The sequence below is a fragment of the Coffea arabica genome, chromosome 4e, assembly GCF_036785885.1.
Source record: "Coffea arabica cultivar ET-39 chromosome 4e, Coffea Arabica ET-39 HiFi, whole genome shotgun sequence".
Classification (NCBI taxonomy): domain Eukaryota; kingdom Viridiplantae; phylum Streptophyta; class Magnoliopsida; order Gentianales; family Rubiaceae; genus Coffea; species Coffea arabica.
In genome coordinates this window covers 12,862,027-12,880,695 of record NC_092317.1, presented here as the reverse complement: position 1 = coordinate 12,880,695, position 18,669 = coordinate 12,862,027, and the positions used below count along the sequence as shown (strand labels likewise).

Genomic DNA, 18,669 nt, shown 5'->3' with positions numbered 1-18,669 from the left:
TTTAATCTATAAAATGACATTTAACGTTTGTTGAAAAAAAAAAAAAAAAGCAAGGTAAGGGTGAGATTTAAGCAATGGGGAGGAGGAAGAGGATTTTGAAACCAAAACTTATAATTTTTAGAATTTCAATTTTAACCATTACATTAAGGTCTCCTTAGTGGGTCATTAAAATGTTCTGATCCACCCGAAAATCCTCTACTCGTATATAATTTTAATGAAGGACTAATATCCATTATTAGCATTAAGAAGTAAGAACATTATGATGTATGAATGGACAATGTTTCTCTTTTACTATTAATTTTGCGTGCGTTATAGTAATTGAGATGGAACGTGGATTGGTAATATAATGATATAAACTGTCCAAAGTAATATAATGTGGTGGTAATCGATAGCTTTATGGCATTACAAAGTGCCCAAATGAAAACTAAAAGTACAAAGTGAGAACAATTAAAAATGTAAAGGGTGCAAAATGAAATTTTTTAGTACATAAAAGTTTCGGAGGGAGGTTAACCTATTATTCCTAAGGTAAAAACCCCACGTTAACTTTGTTGAAGACTTAGCAATGCCTTCTAGTGCATGAAGCCATGAAGATTACTACTTCAGTTTGTTCCAATAGTGCCAATGAGGAGATCACTTTTGGCCACAAAGCTTTTTGTTTCCTTAGCTTTTAAACCTAGCATTGGATAAGCTTATTTTGGCATCATCCCAATGAATTGTCATTGACATCCAACGGCCAAAATAAACACTACCACACCACCTAAAATTAAAAATTATTGCACAAGAGTGGTTTTGAAAAACATTAAAAAAAAAAAAAGAAAAATAGAAGAAGAAAGGAGAGAAAGACTGATGGAATATAATTTTCTTGTCACACTTGGTAAAATCTGTCAAATTTTGTTGTTTCAGTAGTAAATTTGCCTTTGATATGTAAAATGTGATCCACATCAACAAGAAACACGAATTTTAGGTCACATCGATCATGGCCTGGCTGTCGAGCTGCTGGTCCTGGTTTGTGGGTTAATGTACGGTTGTGTTATTAATGCAGTAGTACTTATTTTGCGTTTGGCCAAAAACTGACTTCTGCTAGTACACTTCGAATCCTGAGTCCTATTATGGAACTCAATTATCAAGTTTTCCTCTTCAAATCCGGACATTGTTACGGGAGATCGGTTAAATAAATTTCTATAGCATGAGTTATTACAGATGTCAGGATTTGAAAAGTGAGATACGATAAAGGAGCTCTATATTGGGGTTGAGAATAGGAAGTGCTGCGAGCAAGTACATCATTATTTTGTTGTATGAGCGAATTTTTTTTCGGTTGTCTCAATCTAGGGTAAAAAATAATTGCGATGTACACATTTATATTAAGTCTTGAAAGAAATATATCAGCTACAATTCGTACCTAACCCACATCAGTTTTTTATTCTCTTTCTTTTCGTTTGAATCGAGAGTAGTTTATCCATTATTTATTACTGTTTAAATGGGAAAAACATACCTTTCTTAAAGATAAACCCCACTAGTCTATGGGAGAGTAAGCATTCATCCCCACTTCCTAATTGCAGAGTTTAATATGTGGTGCCATAACACATCCAGTTGCCTTATTCCACTATATCAAAATTGCATTGGTGAATTGGTCACATCTACTAAAGTAAATCTTTTATCTATAACATTCTCCAAAAATCTTTTATCTATAACTATAAGCAACTGTTTTGGGTTTTCGTCAATATAAGTTGGCTCAATTGATAACGGACTAGTCACTTTCTTACAAAAGGTCATATATTTGAATCTCATTGCTGATGTAAGAGTTATATTTGTGAGCGATCTGTAAGAATCTCTGCAAACCACTTATAGTGATCGAAGTCGAATTCATCCAAACTTTTTTTTTTCTACCAAAAAAGAGTGGATTTTCGGTTTCCTTTGATTGGTAAGTTCTTTTATTTGTCCTTCAATATTGTTGGTCATGCCGCCTTGGCCTTTATAACCGTTTATAAACCAGCAGCCAAACATTTTACTAAGGAAAAAAGAAAAAAAAAAGGATGTAGGTCTAATTTCATTGAGCCAATATTTGAATTTTCAGGACGAATTCTTTAGACAAACACTATAACTATAAATTTTATGCATTTGCAACTTATGTATTTTTAGTAAAATTAGAGTATCTAAAATCTTCTATCCCTCTCTTTTTTTTTGGTCAACACAGGGAGTATCTTAGTTTAGAGCTGGACTAATCTTCTATCCCTCTTTCTATGCTAATCTCTATTGAATCTTTTAATTTTTCTTCACATGCAAATATATATTATAGTATATTTACATGTACTGTTGCATGTGAAATTACGTAAGATGAGAAAATAAAGTGCAGATTAAAAATCAATAGGGAGGGAGACAGATGATCCCAAAATCAGATTCTGATCACGGTTCACTCCTTGAATGTCTGCCATGGATGCAAAGACGTACTTCTTTTCAGCTATTCTAAACTCTAAAGCGCAAACTGACAAATGATGATTAAACACAACTAGCTTGGCATGTTTGAAAAGTAAAACTTGTCATTCCCCACTTCCACATTATTCCTCATTCTTGCATTTTTTTCAATTAATATTACTATTTTTGACCACTATTTTTGACCAGTCCTACCAACTCCTGTTAATAAATTCCTTCATTGACTAGAAGATGCTAATAGTCTCCGGGTTTCTCAAGCTATAAGAGAATCACTCATAAAAATCCCAAAAAAAAAGAAAGAAATTGTAATTTTTTAATCTTTTTTGCTAAAGGAAGAAAAGAAGATAGGGATAATTTCAGAAACCTACTTTGAGGTTTTTAACAATTTCATTTAACTCTCTCGAGATTTTAAAAATTACACATACGTTCCTTGTCATTTAAAATGATAATACTACCCTAAATATTTAATAAAATTCTTTTGTTTGGTATGTTTATACTTAGAATGGCTTTTAAAATTATTTTTTTATTCTTATTCCTTTTTTTAAATTTTTTGCCAATAAAAATAGAACTATCACTATTATCTCTAGTTTCTATTGTAACCAAATGTTGAATTAATGATTTTTTTGATGAATTAACTTTATATGCAATCCAATGTTTTTGTTGATATTTGTTTTCTATATTTTTTTGTATTAAAATTAACAATAAATCAAAAGAAATGGCCCAAATCACTACTAAATTATGATAATTTCACTACTCGAAAAATTCATAAACTCTAAATGAATTGTTTCAACATTTTCTTTTCTATCTTATTAATTTAAATTCATAATAAAATACCATCAAAAGTATTCTATCATAGTGATAAAATTATTATTATAGTTGTTTATCAAATAGTAGGTATGGACATGAAAATTTTGACATCTTTCTTATAATTACACTAGATAATCTTATAATTATATAGGAAAGTAAATTAAAACTCATTACACAAGAGCATTTTGGATATTCATTTAAAAATTTGACCAAATCAATATTATTTTAAAATTTTATTACTAAAACTATCAAATTAAAGAGAGGTAATTTGATAAATGAGTGTTATTTTTCAAATCTTAAAGTAACTGAGTAAAATTGGCAAAAACTTCAAGAGAGGTTTATGAAATTATCCCAAGAAGATAAGATTAACTGATCATGGTCAAAGACTGTAACTTACACCCATCTGTAACATAAAACATAATGCTTGATTTTCTTTTAAATCCAAGATGCAAATTAGAGGGTCCCAAATGGAACTCAACTTCTACCTACCCTTTTCTTGTCTTGATCTAATATTTACGTTGAATCGATTCCCTATTGTCAGAATTTAATAGTACTTGATTCTTCAATTATATCAGTGATAATGTGTCAGAATTTCTTATTGTACTTACCCTCACGTGGTCTATTTTTGTAGTATGCTGTAGGCACACCCTATTTGACTGATAATAGACTTATTAATTACCGTCTACAAAAGGTGTTGACAAACTAATTATTTGACTGAATATAGGAAGCTATTGAGTGTCTTTGGATACGGGATTATTTAAAATATTATTTAAAATAATTATTATAATATTTTTTGAGATGTAATACATGTTAGATAAAAAAATAATTGAGAAGATAAAAAATTAATTAAAATTATATTTTTGATGCAAGTAAAATATTATTTAAAATAAGTATGTTTGGACAGGAGATTATTTGTCTAAATATATTTATTTACATCACCATTACAATTTCCAATATACCTTTTTATCTTCTCAATTACCTTTTTATCTCACATACATCACATCACAAAAAATGCTACAGGAAAAATATCTCAAATAATTTACAATCAAAATACACTTTTCCCAAATAATATTTGGAAACGTTGGAGTGTTTGGATACAAAACTTATCCCAAATAAAATTTCGCTTGCATCATAAACACATTTTCCAACCCACCTTTTTATATTCCCAACCACCTTTTTATCTCACATACATCACATCACAAAAAGTGCTACAGTAATTATTCCAAATAATATTTCAAATAATACCCTATCCAAACAAATTAGCTTTTCAATTTTCATCATTATTAAAGATAGTGAAAATAACAATTCCATCTCCAAGACCTAGTTTATCTAATAGGGACATTAGTTAGGTAATCGTAAAATCTACTATTCGACTCTAAAACTCTCTCTTTTCTTCTTTCCCTATAATAGTGCTTGAAGTTTTCCTTCGAACCAAAAAAAATGGTTTAAATATTAGCAACTCTATTGCATTGTAAACTATCTTAATTTATTCCAAATGTCCCTTATCTTGAAGGCGCAATTGTACACACATGCTGATCTTGCGTGCCTTAATTTCGCTTTACCATTTTATGCTGCATACCAAGAAAAGGTAATTATGTATTTTTGTATGAGCGTTTGGAATTAGCCGTTTAAATTACACCATACAATAATATATGCACTGAAACAATATCATATATGCACTGAAACAATATCTCTAGTTATCATGATGACAATGCTAAAAAAAGGATAAATTAAGATAACAACATATAAAATTATAATAAAATTCACTAATCATTGAAAATTATGTCCCATAACCAATCTCATCTATCTAATTCTACTCTTTTTTTTTTTTTTTTTTTTTTGTAATAGCTCAGGTAATTGCATATAATTCCAACCTGCTCAGTTTTTCAGTTTTTCTTAGGCAGTATTATACTAACAAGTAAAATTTCTAAAGAAAAAAAGAGAGCAAAAAAAAAAAAAAAAAGAAACCAACTAAGGTTTAAGCTTACGATTTCGGTAGAAAATAAATAGAAAACGCTAAAAGCCAGAAAGGAAAAAAATAATCCCGCCCCATTCCCCTCGTGCAGCGCGTGCAAGAGCTGAAATTTGACGGAATTTAATACTTTTCCAAGTCATGTCAAGCTCAAGATATTAGACTTATTCCAACGTTTATTAGAATAAGTTAAAAAAGAAGTTGATAAATGTATTCCACAAAATTCTAAGGATAGGAAACAACATAATAACTACATTAAAGTATTATATCCATATACAGGATTGATGCTGGTACTCCATATATTAGATATGATATTTTAGGAAATGTTAATAGGACTCAGATTTTCATTAATTGCATGCTCACTAATTGTTTTATCAGACGGCCTAATAAATGAAAATTATATGGTAAAAATGATAACGGAACGGCGATTAACAAAGGAAAGTGCAATTAACGTTTTTCAATTTTTATTCTACTAAAAAAGTTCCTTATATAATTGAATTTGTAAAAGCTTATCCCGTTCCTAATTTATGAAATCAACAGAATTTGTTCTCCTTATAATATTGAATAATCTAAGAACAAATTTCGTCCAAGAAATTACAAATAATTTGTGAATTTAATCTAATTTGCAATTTTAAGTTGATATCTCATTGTGCTTGTCAATAGATAGATATACATATTCCTATATGCTAACAAAAATTTCTACTTTCTTTTTTTTTTTTGTAAACTTGAGTAACTATCAATCAACAGTTTCCAATATCAGTTTCAAACTTTCATTCATTATTATCTCTGTTCTTGTTTGATATGCAGAAGTATTCCACAGTTTATAGCAAAAGTATATACTCTTAAATAAAGCCCCATGCAATCCACGAGGTGTCACTGATTCCTTCATTGTCTTATCCATCCTTTGTCTTCTTCTTCCCACAATTTTTTCCCTTCCCAAATCCAAAAAGATTAAATAAAAAACAAATTTTCCAACCAAAAAGAAATAAGAAAAAAAAACTCCTATAAGTAGTCCTACAACAGATGTATCTTGTTTCCATAATTAAATTATTTCCTCAAAAATCACAAAAATTTAAATTTCTAAAACAAATTTAAACGCCCCAAAAACAGTAGAAATACCAAAAATTGTAAAATAAAAAACTGCTCCTAGTTGTCCTACGCATTTCTCTTTCTCACGGGTCCTATAAGAATCTTGCTGACACTTCACAGCCACAGACACACAGAACACACACTGAATTGAATTATTGAAAAAAAAAGTTATCCCAGGAAAGATAGAACACAGTAAACTTTTGCCTTTCTGCAAAATTCTTCAGAAAAAAACAGAATCTTCAAAGGCTTAGACCAGCTCAATCTCAAAAGGGTTGCTGTCTTTTTTTTTTGGGTTGTAAAAGTGAATATGGCTCTGAACCTGTTCTCCCCTACGACTGAAATCAAGGCTATTTCATTCTTGGATTCCTCAAAGTCCAATTACAACCTTAATCATCTTCTCAAGCTCCAAGGTTCTTACTTTTTCTTTTCTCATACTCGTTACTTGCATTTGAATGTATTTTGGTACTAGACTAGTGGTACTGGTGTGGTTTACTAGTTGATTTTGGGGTCATAGGAATTGATTGGAAGTTGTGGTTTGGTTTAGATGATCAATTTTGGATGGAATTTATAGTGTTTTGTGCATTTGTTAATTTTTTTTTACTTTTTGGATGGCCATGGTCAATTTTTGGTCGAGAACTTTGATAGGAAATGCAGAACTGTACTTCAGTGATTTATCTATATAATTTCAGCTTGTAGCTATGGTAAAGCTTGATTCTTTTTTATCCTTTTGTATTAATAGTTGATGACGAGAGGTTCGCAGCATAATTTGTTGGCGGTATGTGTGTGTATGTGTATGTCTTGGTTTTACTGTTTTGAGGTTAAGTCTGCCAATTTTATGATATCTCTTAGGTGGAATTTCTTTGAAGAGGAAGGACAATGGAGGCACAGTCGGAAAGAAAGTTCAGTGTTCAGCACAGCCACCTCCTCCAGCTTGGCCAGGCACGGCGCTTGTAGAGCCTGGTAGGAAGAGTTGGGACGGTCCAAAGCCTCTCTCAGTAGTTGGATCAACAGGGTCCATCGGAACTCAGGTATGTCTTGACTAGATGGCATTTCTTTGCAGCAGGATATGTTTTTGCTTCTAGTTAATTGGTTCTAGGTGTAGTGTATTGTACAGTTTTGTAAATTACTTAGAATGTTATCTTTGTCTCTGCAGACGCTTGATATAGTTGCCGAGAATCCTGACAAATTCAGAGTTGTTGCACTGGCGGCTGGTTCAAATGTGACCCTTCTTGCTGATCAGGTGAGCAGTCATTTAACGTGTTCTGTAGCATGATATAGGTACTCCAGTGCTTCCAGATTATCATTGAAGACTAACTGTTGACTGGCATCTTCATGAACAGCCTGGAATTTAATGATTTGAGTCTGCTTCTTAACTGGCTACGAGTTTAAGCTGTTCAGCATACTAGTGATTAGATGTGGATTGGGGATCATGGGTTGATGCTGAGTGCAAAAACAGTTTGGAGTACCATCAAAACAATTTTCATTGGAGCCGGAAATATGGGCACAAATGTTAAAACTGCTCTTTCGAGTGTCTGGATCTGACTTTAAATGCACCTTGCCATGATATAATAAAAGAAAGAAGGTGCTTTACTTTATCTTCCGTAAAAGCAGACTACCACTCACTGATTCTGACTGAACTATGTGTTCAAATGATTATAACCAACCATACTGTGGTTTCATAAGGATTACATCAATTTGCCTCTGCCAGATCTATCACTATTCTAGACTTTCAGTAAAAGCAGGGATTAAGACCATGACTTTTTGGGATTTCTGTTGTTATGTGAGAAAAGAAATTGCACTGGGTCAAATAAAGTGGCAGGTTATGAGAAGAAACAGTAATACATAAGTGACTCTTATGAGCACAAAGAGTTGGCGGGTGATCAACATTAGCTTTGATATGCGACTTGCACTATTTATCCATTTAAACATGCTCAGGATAAGTTGCATTATTAAGTCTGGTGTTATGATGGCTTGAAAAGTTGCATCTGTGTTAACTGTTAGTTGAGTTTAGTCAAGGTAGTTGTAAAGTGCCATTATTGTTTTAAGCTCTAGGATCAGTGAGGCCCGTCATTTTTGCAGGTCAAGACATTCAAACCTCAATTAGTTGCTGTCCGCAATGAGTCATTAGTTGATGAACTCAAAGAAGCTTTGGCTGATGTTGAAGACAAACCTGAAATTATTCCTGGAGAAGAAGGTGTCGTCGAGGTTTGTTACCACCTAGTTCATGAGGTTTCTCTTTTCCTGGTCAAAGCTTTTATCCCCAGCTGATCATCTTCTACGCAATTTCAGGTAGCCCGCCACCCTGATGCTGTCTCTGTTGTCACAGGAATAGTGGGCTGTGCTGGTCTAAAGGTAAATCCATACCTTCTGATTGTAGTTTCTATATTGTTACTAGATTATTGAACCAAAGATCTGAGCTGCACATGCATCTATACTATTAAAGATACTATTGAATTGTAAAAAGCATACTTTAAAGCATTATTAATCATTCAGAAGAAGCATACTATTGATGTCTGCACAAACACATGATACTGTTTATACATGTCCTAATTGTGGATAATTTGCAGTTGTCTTGTCAGAGTCTCGGGTTATCCAGAAGTGCCAATAGAAAATTTAACTAGACAGACCTCAGAGCATCTTGGATGAAATGATTATGTTGCAAATGCAATACAAATGCCAAAACTTATGCATTTGAACTCAGACACATATTTTCATGTGCGACAACTTCCTTCTGTTTTCAAGTTGATGAGTTTGAGAAATTACTGATTATCAGTGATACTTAAGATTGGTAGAGAGTGGAGCACTCAGAAATCTCTCTTTGAAAACAATACTACTCGATTGAAAAAAGACAGGCTCTAGAAACAAGAAAGAAACATTGCATTAGAACATGAGTCTTAATTTTCATGGATGATCATCTGCTTGAGACACGGCTAGAGTTCAGCTTGCTTATGCTTTAATATTGCTTTGCATAAGCATCTATTTTGCTTTCTTTGCTAATTGCTTTTGCACGTGGGGATATCCTGTTCCATTTGTGAAGCTCATAATTCAGTTACGAGTCCTTTGATGTGTGAATGATTTATTCCTTATTGCAGCCGACTGTGGCTGCCATAGAAGCAGGGAAAGACATTTGCTTGGCCAACAAAGAGACGTTAATTGCTGGTGGTCCTTTTGTACTTCCTCTTGCGCACAAGCACCAAGTGAAGATTCTTCCTGCGGATTCAGAACATTCTGCCATATTCCAGGTGTGCACCTATGTATTTTGCTGTGTCCTGTATGCTAAGACTGGGAATCAGTTGCTTTTAGGTCATACTTTGAATTGATAATTGTTAAGTTCGAGGTCATCTTGTTTATTCAGTTGTCGTTTCCCCTTATTTCACTTGTAATCGTGAAAAATACTTGCTAACAAAAAGACCTAAAATGTGCTTCAGTGTATACAAGGTCTGCCTGAGGGTGCTCTTCGACGTATCATTTTAACAGCATCTGGTGGTGCTTTCAGGTATGATGTATAAATTTCTATGGAAGATTTTGCAAATGATCGTTAAATGTATTATCTTGTTGTTACTGAACAGCCTTTTTATTAAATTCTGCTAAATTTACTTCCAAAGCATGTAGAGTTTTTGATGTTTATAATTAGGAGAAATTATCCTCCAACTTTCCAATCTCAGCATGCAAATTTAAGTTCATATAAACTTGGGATCTCATATTTTTCTTCTGAGAGTTAAATGTTCTGAATCAATGCAGTTTTTCAAGTTGCACATTATTCTAGTTTTGTATTAGGTCGACCAAAATTTGAGATATTTGTGGTTTCTTTTTCGACAGATCAGTGAACGGCTGTAAAATTTCATATGAATGCTCTTACAAATCTCTTAATTCCTACACAAAAAGCACAATAAGCTCCCATGCCTGTAACACTGAAAAAACTCCACCTCCTGTTTTCTCTCTCAGTTTCTGTTTGTGTTTGAAATTTAGTTCTCTTTTCTCATTGCTGGAGTTGTTGAACTGAAATTTAGTTTCTATACATCATGAAAAAAACTGCACATCCGTTTTCTCTCTCAGTTTCCGTTAGTGTTTGAAATTTTGTTCTCTTTTCTCATTGCTGGAGTTGTTGAACTGATATTTGCAATCTGTTATGCTATCAACACCAGGGATTGGCCAGTTGAGAAATTGAAAGACGTCAAAGTAGCAGATGCGTTGAAGCATCCTAACTGGAACATGGGAAAAAAGATTACAGTGGATTCTGCCACCTTATTCAATAAGGTGATTTTCTGGACTTTTTTCTGGCGTACTCTCCTGACCATGACGACAACTGTTTCTTCTTGAACTTTCTCATGAACCCCAACGAACCAAAATATTTGGATAACTCTGTCATGGAGCATTTTTTCTTTGCAGGGACTTGAAGTTATTGAAGCCCATTATCTTTATGGGGCCGACTATGACAACATTGAAATCGTTATTCATCCACAATCTATCATCCACTCAATGGTTGAAACACAGGTATGACCCTCTCGTGTATCATCATTATATTTTCTCAAGAGTTGAGCTAAAGTGAGGTTCTTGCTTTGCAAGGTTATTTATTCTTAATGGTTGAATTAAAACATTTTCCACACATTTGTTGCTACTGCAGGATTCATCGATATTGGCACAATTAGGATGGCCTGACATGCGGTTGCCCATTCTTTACACAATGTCCTGGCCAGACAGAATTTACTGTTCTGAGATAACTTGGCCACGCCTTGATCTTTGCAAGTAATTTTCCTTTTGGTTTTCTGTTTATCATTTTGAATTTGTTTAACAATTTTAAAGTTTTCTGATATCACAAATGCTAGATAGTTCCACTTCTCTACCTTTACATTGACCAAATTTTGTACAGTATATAACTTAGAGCACTCATGATTCAGGCTTGGGTCTCTGACATTTAAAGCCCCAGATAATGTCAAGTATCCATCAATGGAACTCGCATATGCTGCTGGGCGAGCAGGAGGGACCATGACTGGAGTTCTCAGCGCTGCAAATGAGAAAGCTGTCGAAATGTTCATCAATGAGCAGTACGTCTCCTTCAATTTTTATTTTTTTTTAACATATCAACCACAAGGTTCTATTTCTTCCTTGTGGCTGCTTCACTTGCAACTAACCGTTCTCACTAATATTTGCCATTCAACCAATCGTCACACAATAACATAGAAAGTTCGATATTTTGAGGAGTATCCATCTTCAGAAAGTACAGGCATACAGACTATATAGACAGTTCACCAAGCTGTAATACAATAATAAATGGTCCATGCTTTCATTTTAGCATGATTGTCACTTCACACTTTGGCCTCGGACAGGAGAATTTATCAAATTGATATCATTTTCATGCTATCTACACCTTGTCTAATGTATGGTGTACCATTTCCTGTTTCAGAATCGGCTATCTGGACATTTTCAAGGTTGTGGAGGTAACATGCAACAAGCATCAAGCAGAATTGGTGTCCGCCCCATCCCTCGAGGAAATTGTACATTACGATTTGTGGGCACGTGACTATGCAGCAACCTTGCAATTCTCTGCTGGCTTAAGGCCTGCTCTTGTATAAGGAACTAGGCGGCTTTGATGCAAATCAGAGGTATCTCTTCTCATTGTATTGGCAGATCTTGCCTAAATTTGATAAATGGGATGGTGGAGCATGATGCTCTTGTATCATAGAATTCAGGGATGAACTGCATGAGCATCTCTAATGTTCCATCATTACAGATTATAAATGTGTTTTTCTGCTTTCCTTAAGCCTGTGAAGCATAGAGATCTCAAAGATTAGTGTAAAAGAAAACATTGTGTGGGGAAACAGATAAACTTAAGAATCTCTTCAACTTAAAAAACAAAAAAAATGCAAGCACATATTTACACACAAACACAAACGCACACTTTACAGAGCAGTTGTTGAAGAAAAATGTAGTAAATTTGAAGTTCCATTCGAAATGAAAGGCACCTTCATTTCTCTAATTTGAAGCTTTTTTCGCTTTTGTCTTTGTTCTACAAGTTATTGCCTTCTTATTATCAGCTCATTGAAATTGAATAGGTGCAAATTGTCGATTTGCAGGAAAACGTTAAAGGAAACAAAATGTGCACAAATAACAATTTCCTTCTTTGAAAATTGATACAGTTGAAACGTAAATTAAAATAGTTCCTTTTTTTAGGCGTTGGTTTAATCCAGACTACTGAGAGATGGGGGCAAAAATAGACAATCACAAAAAGGGATTTATGAAAAGCAAAACTCCTGTTATCTGAGACTGGCAAATTTTGCACTTATCCAAGAAGGCTGAAAATGGACACAACGCTTAGGAAGTTATATCAAGAAAACAAGGAAAAAGCTCATCCACAAGTTATTGATAGTTAGGACACCGAAATGGACAAGATGATCACTAGATTTAGGAAGGGTAAAACTCCATACCATTGCATAGACTTTTCATCAAAACACAATTTCCGAGAATTAGGAGGCTTAATATTGACAATATATCACAAGATGAAATTAGAAAGGCAATCCTTGCAGACTGCAGGCAAATCAAGTTAGAAAAGGCAAGACTGCAGGCAACTACCAGGACTTAAAAATGCAGAAGATTCATCCATACAACTACCTAGATTTGCTAGCAGGCCAAAAAGGAAAAAATTGCTATGGAAAGTTTTGCAATGCAGAAGCATTTGAGCTCTCTACCACTTCTTCTACCTCCCAATGTATAAAATGCACAACCCAGATCAGACGTAAAAACATAGAAAATTGGAAGACTTTTTCATCTATTATATATAAAAAAGGAAAGACTTTTTTTTTTTTGATAAGAAAAAAGGAAAGACTTTAATACAACTATATTTCCTAAAATGAACAGTCAATATGAAGCCTTTAACACAACCATATCTCTTTTTTTTTTTTTTAAAAAAAGGAAAGACTTTTTAATTTATTATATAACAAAGCAAGGGTAGATTACACTTTACCTCTTGTATTTTAGTACTTTTCCACATAATTCTTCTATAGTTTAGAAAGTTATACATCATTTGGACTAAAGTATTAAATTGATGAAATCATCGTGTTGTAACAAACCAGTTGAAACTTCAAGATTATCTTTATTTAGAAACTAACATGGTTGAAGTAGTCAAGATATGTACATGTAGTATACATTAATACTTTAATCTAGTCCTATTTCACATCATCCTTTTATTGTTTTCAACCTGTGGCTAGTGAATAATTTCTATCTTGACAATTAATTGCAGATTTCAAACTTTTACACTCGTTAACAACTACAAAGCAATAAGACTGAGGTGGCCTTGGTTTGTTGGCACTTACGAAGTCTTGTTTTGATATAAATTGTGCTAATCATAAAATGACTAGCATCATTAAGGTTGCGCAAAGCACTAAAATTAACACATTAGAGATGAATACCAGTTAGTATTGGAAGGGCAAAATACCTAAATGGCCCTCAAACTTTCATGCTCTTATACTTTTAACCCGCTGTGACTATTAAATGTATTTTTTTGCCCCCTGAATTCTTAAAAGGGTGTTCCTGTAGCTCTTTCCTCGATTTGAGGTGTTACGGCTAATGGATGGAGCATCATGCATGAAAGAGGAGCGAAAATGGAAGGCTTTTCTTTTGGAATAATAAACAGAATAACCCCAAAATTAGGCTGTTTAATTCAATACAAATTTGGCTAATATATCTGGAAAAATCTATAAAGCATGAGGAGTTCATATCGTGTTGACATATTAAAAATTATGACACCTAGTAGACCTTCAAATAAACAAAAAAATGTTGAAATAGTGCTAAGTTTTATCATAAAAATTTAGAATATTTCTTGCCAATTTCTTTCTCTATTTTATCTCTTCTCACTCTCGGGAACATTTTGGTATAATGTGGTAATCAACCCTCGGTCAATAGGGTGGGCAACCCTTCACTGGTGGCAAATAATTGTAGCGATACATAGTTGGATGATTAAAAGATTAAAATAATGTCTTTTTGAAATATATTCCATTAGGTTTATGGCTCAAATAGACAGAAGGGGCGAATTTCTACTAATATTGTTAAGTTCACAAAAGTGGTATAAATTGGAAGTTCGTTCTACATTAAGGGTTGCCGCAAATGGTATTGGAGGCTTCTTTAAAAAATTATTTTAATTTTTCATTTTTTCCCCCTACTAATCTAAGGAGTGATTTTTTATTTTTTTTTGAAAAGCCTTCACCGCTCGTGAAATGAGCCCGCGAAGGCCAAATTATTACTTAATCAAACTAATTCGCTGCTCATGAAATGAAATTATTACAAACACATAAAAAAAACATTACATGTAAGAATTATTATAAATGCCTTTCATAATAAATAGCCTACAGTTGTGCCCGTATTCAAAAACTTTCCCCTCAGTAATTTTTTCCCCTGCAATGTTTATCCCAAACAACTTAAATGAACAGCTTGTTATTTGATTTTCGCATGTTTAATTTTTGTTTTAACATCTTATATGTATAATGAGTAGTATTTAGGAAGCAATCAATTCTCACTTTCAGACGGACCAACACTTTATATGGGATAAATTCCTTGATTTGTCTGCCAACTTCATTCTTTTGTTCTCTTCAAGCACATGAATAGAGGCCTTTATTTCCTTGTTCTCTTTTTTCAGTTTGGGCAGCATGGGAAAAATTAGAATCAACCAAACACCTCTAGATATTTTTAATGATTTGGACATTTCCAAAATCCCAAGAGTTTACTATCAGGATTTTTAAGGCCTACCGAAGACATGAACTTTTTTATTTTTATTTATTTCTACTTGTATTAATATGATATATGCGATGTAAATTGATAGAGAGACAAATCCTATAGGTACAAGTGTAGGCACTGTTAGTTACCCAAAAAATCATTAATGACAAAAGAGTCATTCCTTCTTTAATAGTGGGATAATTAAAAAGCAAGCATTGAAGTGTGAGATTTCAAATAATTAAAAAAAAATGGACTAAAAAAGCTTGTCGGTTGGTCTAAATTATGTGACGAAAATAAAGAGCGAAATAGCGGCAAAGCAAAGTATGTTCAATTGGGGAAACAGAAGTTATGTTGAATATAAAACATTCTTTTTATTTATTCATATATTTTGATAAAACCTTCCATTCTACGCATGAATTATAAATATCAATACCAACTTTTTTCCTCCGGCAAGTCAAAATATTCTGAGGTTAGGGACGCTGGAAACCATGTCCGCATCAAGCCTACTGATGAAATCTTTCGGCATGTCCACAAGCTCAAGCGCATCAAGAGTAGATATGTGCTTCAGCTCTTCCGGCAATTTCCATAATCTGCGGCAGTTCCTGATTCTCAGGCACTGGAGCTGTGGCAGTGCGCCTTCCTCCACCTTTATTTCATCCAAATCATATAGGGAGTTGAGCTCAAGGAATTTCAATTGGTGAAAGCCATGCCTAGAAATGACTAGCTGTGGTCCCAAATATGCAGCTTCGATTTTGAGGAATGACAGCTGTCCCAACTTCTCTAGTGCAGGCATTGGGTCATCCTCGAGACTTGTGAAGTACAAAGACAAGCGAGAGAGATTTGGAGGGAAATCAGGAGGCAGCATTCTCCAACCCAACCCGCGTAGCTTAAGCTCTGTTACATGATGGAGCTTAGAAAGTCCAGCTAGAGATTGTGGCTGCCCAATTCCTGCAGGACAATAAAGATGTAGTGCCTTTAGGCTTCCAACCTCAGATAAATGCATGCAGAGTTTGTTTATCTCTGAACTTTCGTCTACTTCAATCCCCAGTTTCTGAAGACTTGTCAAAGTTATCATGTTATTGTGCATAATGTCATCAAAGGGTACGCATGACTGAGTCTGGAGATTCCTCAATCCTTCAATCTTAAGAGGCACATCACATTTCATACGACGCGCATATAGATGCCGTAAACTTTCAAGCTTCCAAATGAAATTTGAAACTTTTACTGGGTAATAGGTCCGTATGTCAAGAGTTTGTAGGTTCCGCAAGCAACCCAAGGAATGAGGGATAGTGCTGTTAACGAGCCGAGTCGAGCTCGAGCATGTGATAATCGAGCTCGACTCGAACCCCTAATCGAGCCAACTCGAGCTCACTCGATTAGTAATTCGAGCTTCACAAACTATTCGAGATCGACTCGATGTGCTCGGTAGAAAACTCGAGCTCGAGCTCGAACTCGAGTTCAAAATCGAGTCGAGCTTATCGAGCTCGAACTCGAGCTTGTCGAGCCTGTAGAATATCAAATACACAATTAAAATGACGCTAATACCCTTACTATTCAAGCAATTTCGAGTTCGAACTCGAGCCTATCGAGCTTGTAGAGTATCAAATACATAATGAAATGACACTAATACCCCTACTATTCGAGCCTATCGAGCTTAAACGAGCCGAGCATAGCTCGGCTCGTCTATTAAACGAGCATCAAGTTAAACTCGAGCTCGGCTCGTTTCTCTCAATAAACGAGCCGAGTCGAGCCCTTATCGAGCCGGGTCGAGCTCGGCTCGCGAGCTGCCCGGTTCGATTAACAGCTCTAATGAGGGAGCCTTCTAATGGGTGTGCGTCTTAAACCGAGATACCTTAGAAGCCTGACTTCACCAATTTCTTTTGGCAAATAATCCATCCCAGCTTTCTCAAGGTCTAGTATCCTGAGCTTTCTGAAACTTTTGAAGCTAAGACTGAAGTTTTCCCTGTGGACATTGAAAAAAAGTAGAGACCGGAGAAGGGTTGAAGACCCAAAATAATTTTTATCCAGAGGGAGACTATGAACAGCAAGGTACCTGGATTTGGCTGATATTTCATCATCTCTGGTGTCATGGATCTGAAAAAAATTTTCATCCTCTGCCTTTCTGATTGCAAGCTCTCGCAGTAAATCATGGACTCTGCAGCTTTTAATCCTCTCATCAACAGTCATTTCCGCCACTTGGACCATATTCCTGCTACAAAGTCGTTCCACATCATCATATGCTGCAGTTTCCTCCAAATTTTTTGCATCTCTTTTCTGCATTATTCCCTCTGCAACCCACATATGGATCAACTTGCGCACAGAAATCACGGAGTCCTCTGGAAACAAACCCAAATACAAAAAGCAATATTTCAGATTGGCAGGAAGATCTGCATAACTTAATTCCAGAATCGCCCCTGCTTCACTCTGGCTTCTTGATAGGTATGCGCTAAAGTTGTTGAGAACTTTCTCCCATTCACTCTTCAACTTTTTCTTGCCTAGTAGCAGGCCACCAATAACCGTTATGGCCAGTGGTAGACCGGCACATCGCCCCGCAATTTTCCTGCCTACTACTTCCAAATTTGAAGGACACACAGCATTAGCTCCATGGCCTAAGGCCTTTTTGAGGAACAACTGCCAGCTATCGTCCTCCCCCAAAGTTTTCAACTCATGTGGGATGCTAAGAGCATCTGCGTGTACGGCAACATCCCGATTGCGACTTGTAAGCAGCAATCTACTTGATGTGCCAACATCAGGAAAGGCCCTCCTGGATAGGCAATCCCACGCTGCTTCCTTCCATACATCATCAAGTACCACAAGATAACATTTGTCTTGTAGATCTTGATAGACCCTTTTTTCCAAGTCCTGCTCTTGCATCTTTTCCAACATGTCAAGTAGCTCATTAGTTACTGGATTCAGTTGCTTTATGATTGTTCTCAGCGTCTCTTTGTGATTGTAAATTGAAGAGACACATACCCAAGCACGACAGTTGAATCTCTCCCTAACATCAGCATGGTTATAAACTTTTTTGGCTAGAGTTGTCTTACCAGCACCTCCCATGCCAATGATCGAAACCACCCGGCGGTTTTTGTCCCCTTTCAAAAGTTCTTTCACCAGGGATTTTGTTATCTTCTCGAAGCCCACAATATCCTTGTCCTCACTAATTGGAGAGGACCGTCGGAGACGTTGAAGCTCTTCTCCTTGTGTACTCGTTCCCTCGCCAAGATTTTTTATACCGTATTTTTCACGGCTATCAGCTATGTCATTGAGCCTTATCTGTAAGGACTCGATCTCTTTACCTATCTTGTAGAGGTTCACAATTTTCAAGGGATAATACGTCAATTTGGTGACGAGTCCCTTGTTCTTTGTGAAGAACTCAACTTCGCTGGCAAAGATCTCAATGACATCCTCTGCATCATAGGCAGCAGCTCTGATTTGTGAAACCCAGTGGTGAATCCTTTCATCTTCATCTTGCTTTTGATCTGCATCTTTCAGGAAACACCGCATCCAGTCCAGATCATTTCGGACTCTTTCAATTTGTCGTCCAACATCTTTCAGGAAAACAGATTTTTTAATCAGCAGATCAACAGTTCTTTCAATAACAAGAGAGATAATAGTGTCAGCCATCTAATCTAAGAGAGCTTTGCTTCTCAATAAAAGAGTAAGAA

At 35.0% G+C, this 18,669-nt stretch overlaps 3 protein-coding genes across 3 annotated transcripts; 1 reads left to right on the top strand and 2 right to left on the bottom strand.

Annotated features, from left to right (window-relative positions):
* Positions 1-6,247: 6,247 nt before the first annotated feature.
* Positions 6,248-12,059, top strand: LOC113742547 (1-deoxy-D-xylulose 5-phosphate reductoisomerase, chloroplastic). Its single transcript, XM_027270403.2, has 12 exons — positions 6,248-6,708; positions 7,148-7,326; positions 7,452-7,538; positions 8,378-8,503; positions 8,588-8,650; positions 9,391-9,540; positions 9,727-9,794; positions 10,444-10,555; positions 10,688-10,792; positions 10,923-11,044; positions 11,197-11,343; positions 11,703-12,059. Exons 1-12 carry the CDS (start codon positions 6,606-6,608, stop codon positions 11,869-11,871), a joined length of 1,431 nt encoding a protein of 476 aa, XP_027126204.2. The 5' UTR covers positions 6,248-6,605; the 3' UTR covers positions 11,872-12,059.
* A 3,399-nt stretch (positions 12,060-15,458) lies between these two features.
* On the bottom strand, positions 15,459-16,169 carry LOC140005473 (disease resistance protein RPP8-like). Its single transcript, XM_072046471.1, has one exon. It carries the CDS (start codon positions 16,167-16,169, stop codon positions 15,459-15,461), a length of 711 nt encoding a protein of 236 aa, XP_071902572.1.
* Positions 16,170-16,810: 641 nt separating this feature from the next.
* Positions 16,811-18,628, bottom strand: LOC113740794 (putative disease resistance protein At1g50180). The gene has a single exon (XM_027268316.2). It carries the CDS (start codon positions 18,626-18,628, stop codon positions 16,811-16,813), a length of 1,818 nt encoding a protein of 605 aa, XP_027124117.2.
* Between the last annotated feature and the right edge of the window lie 41 nt (positions 18,629-18,669).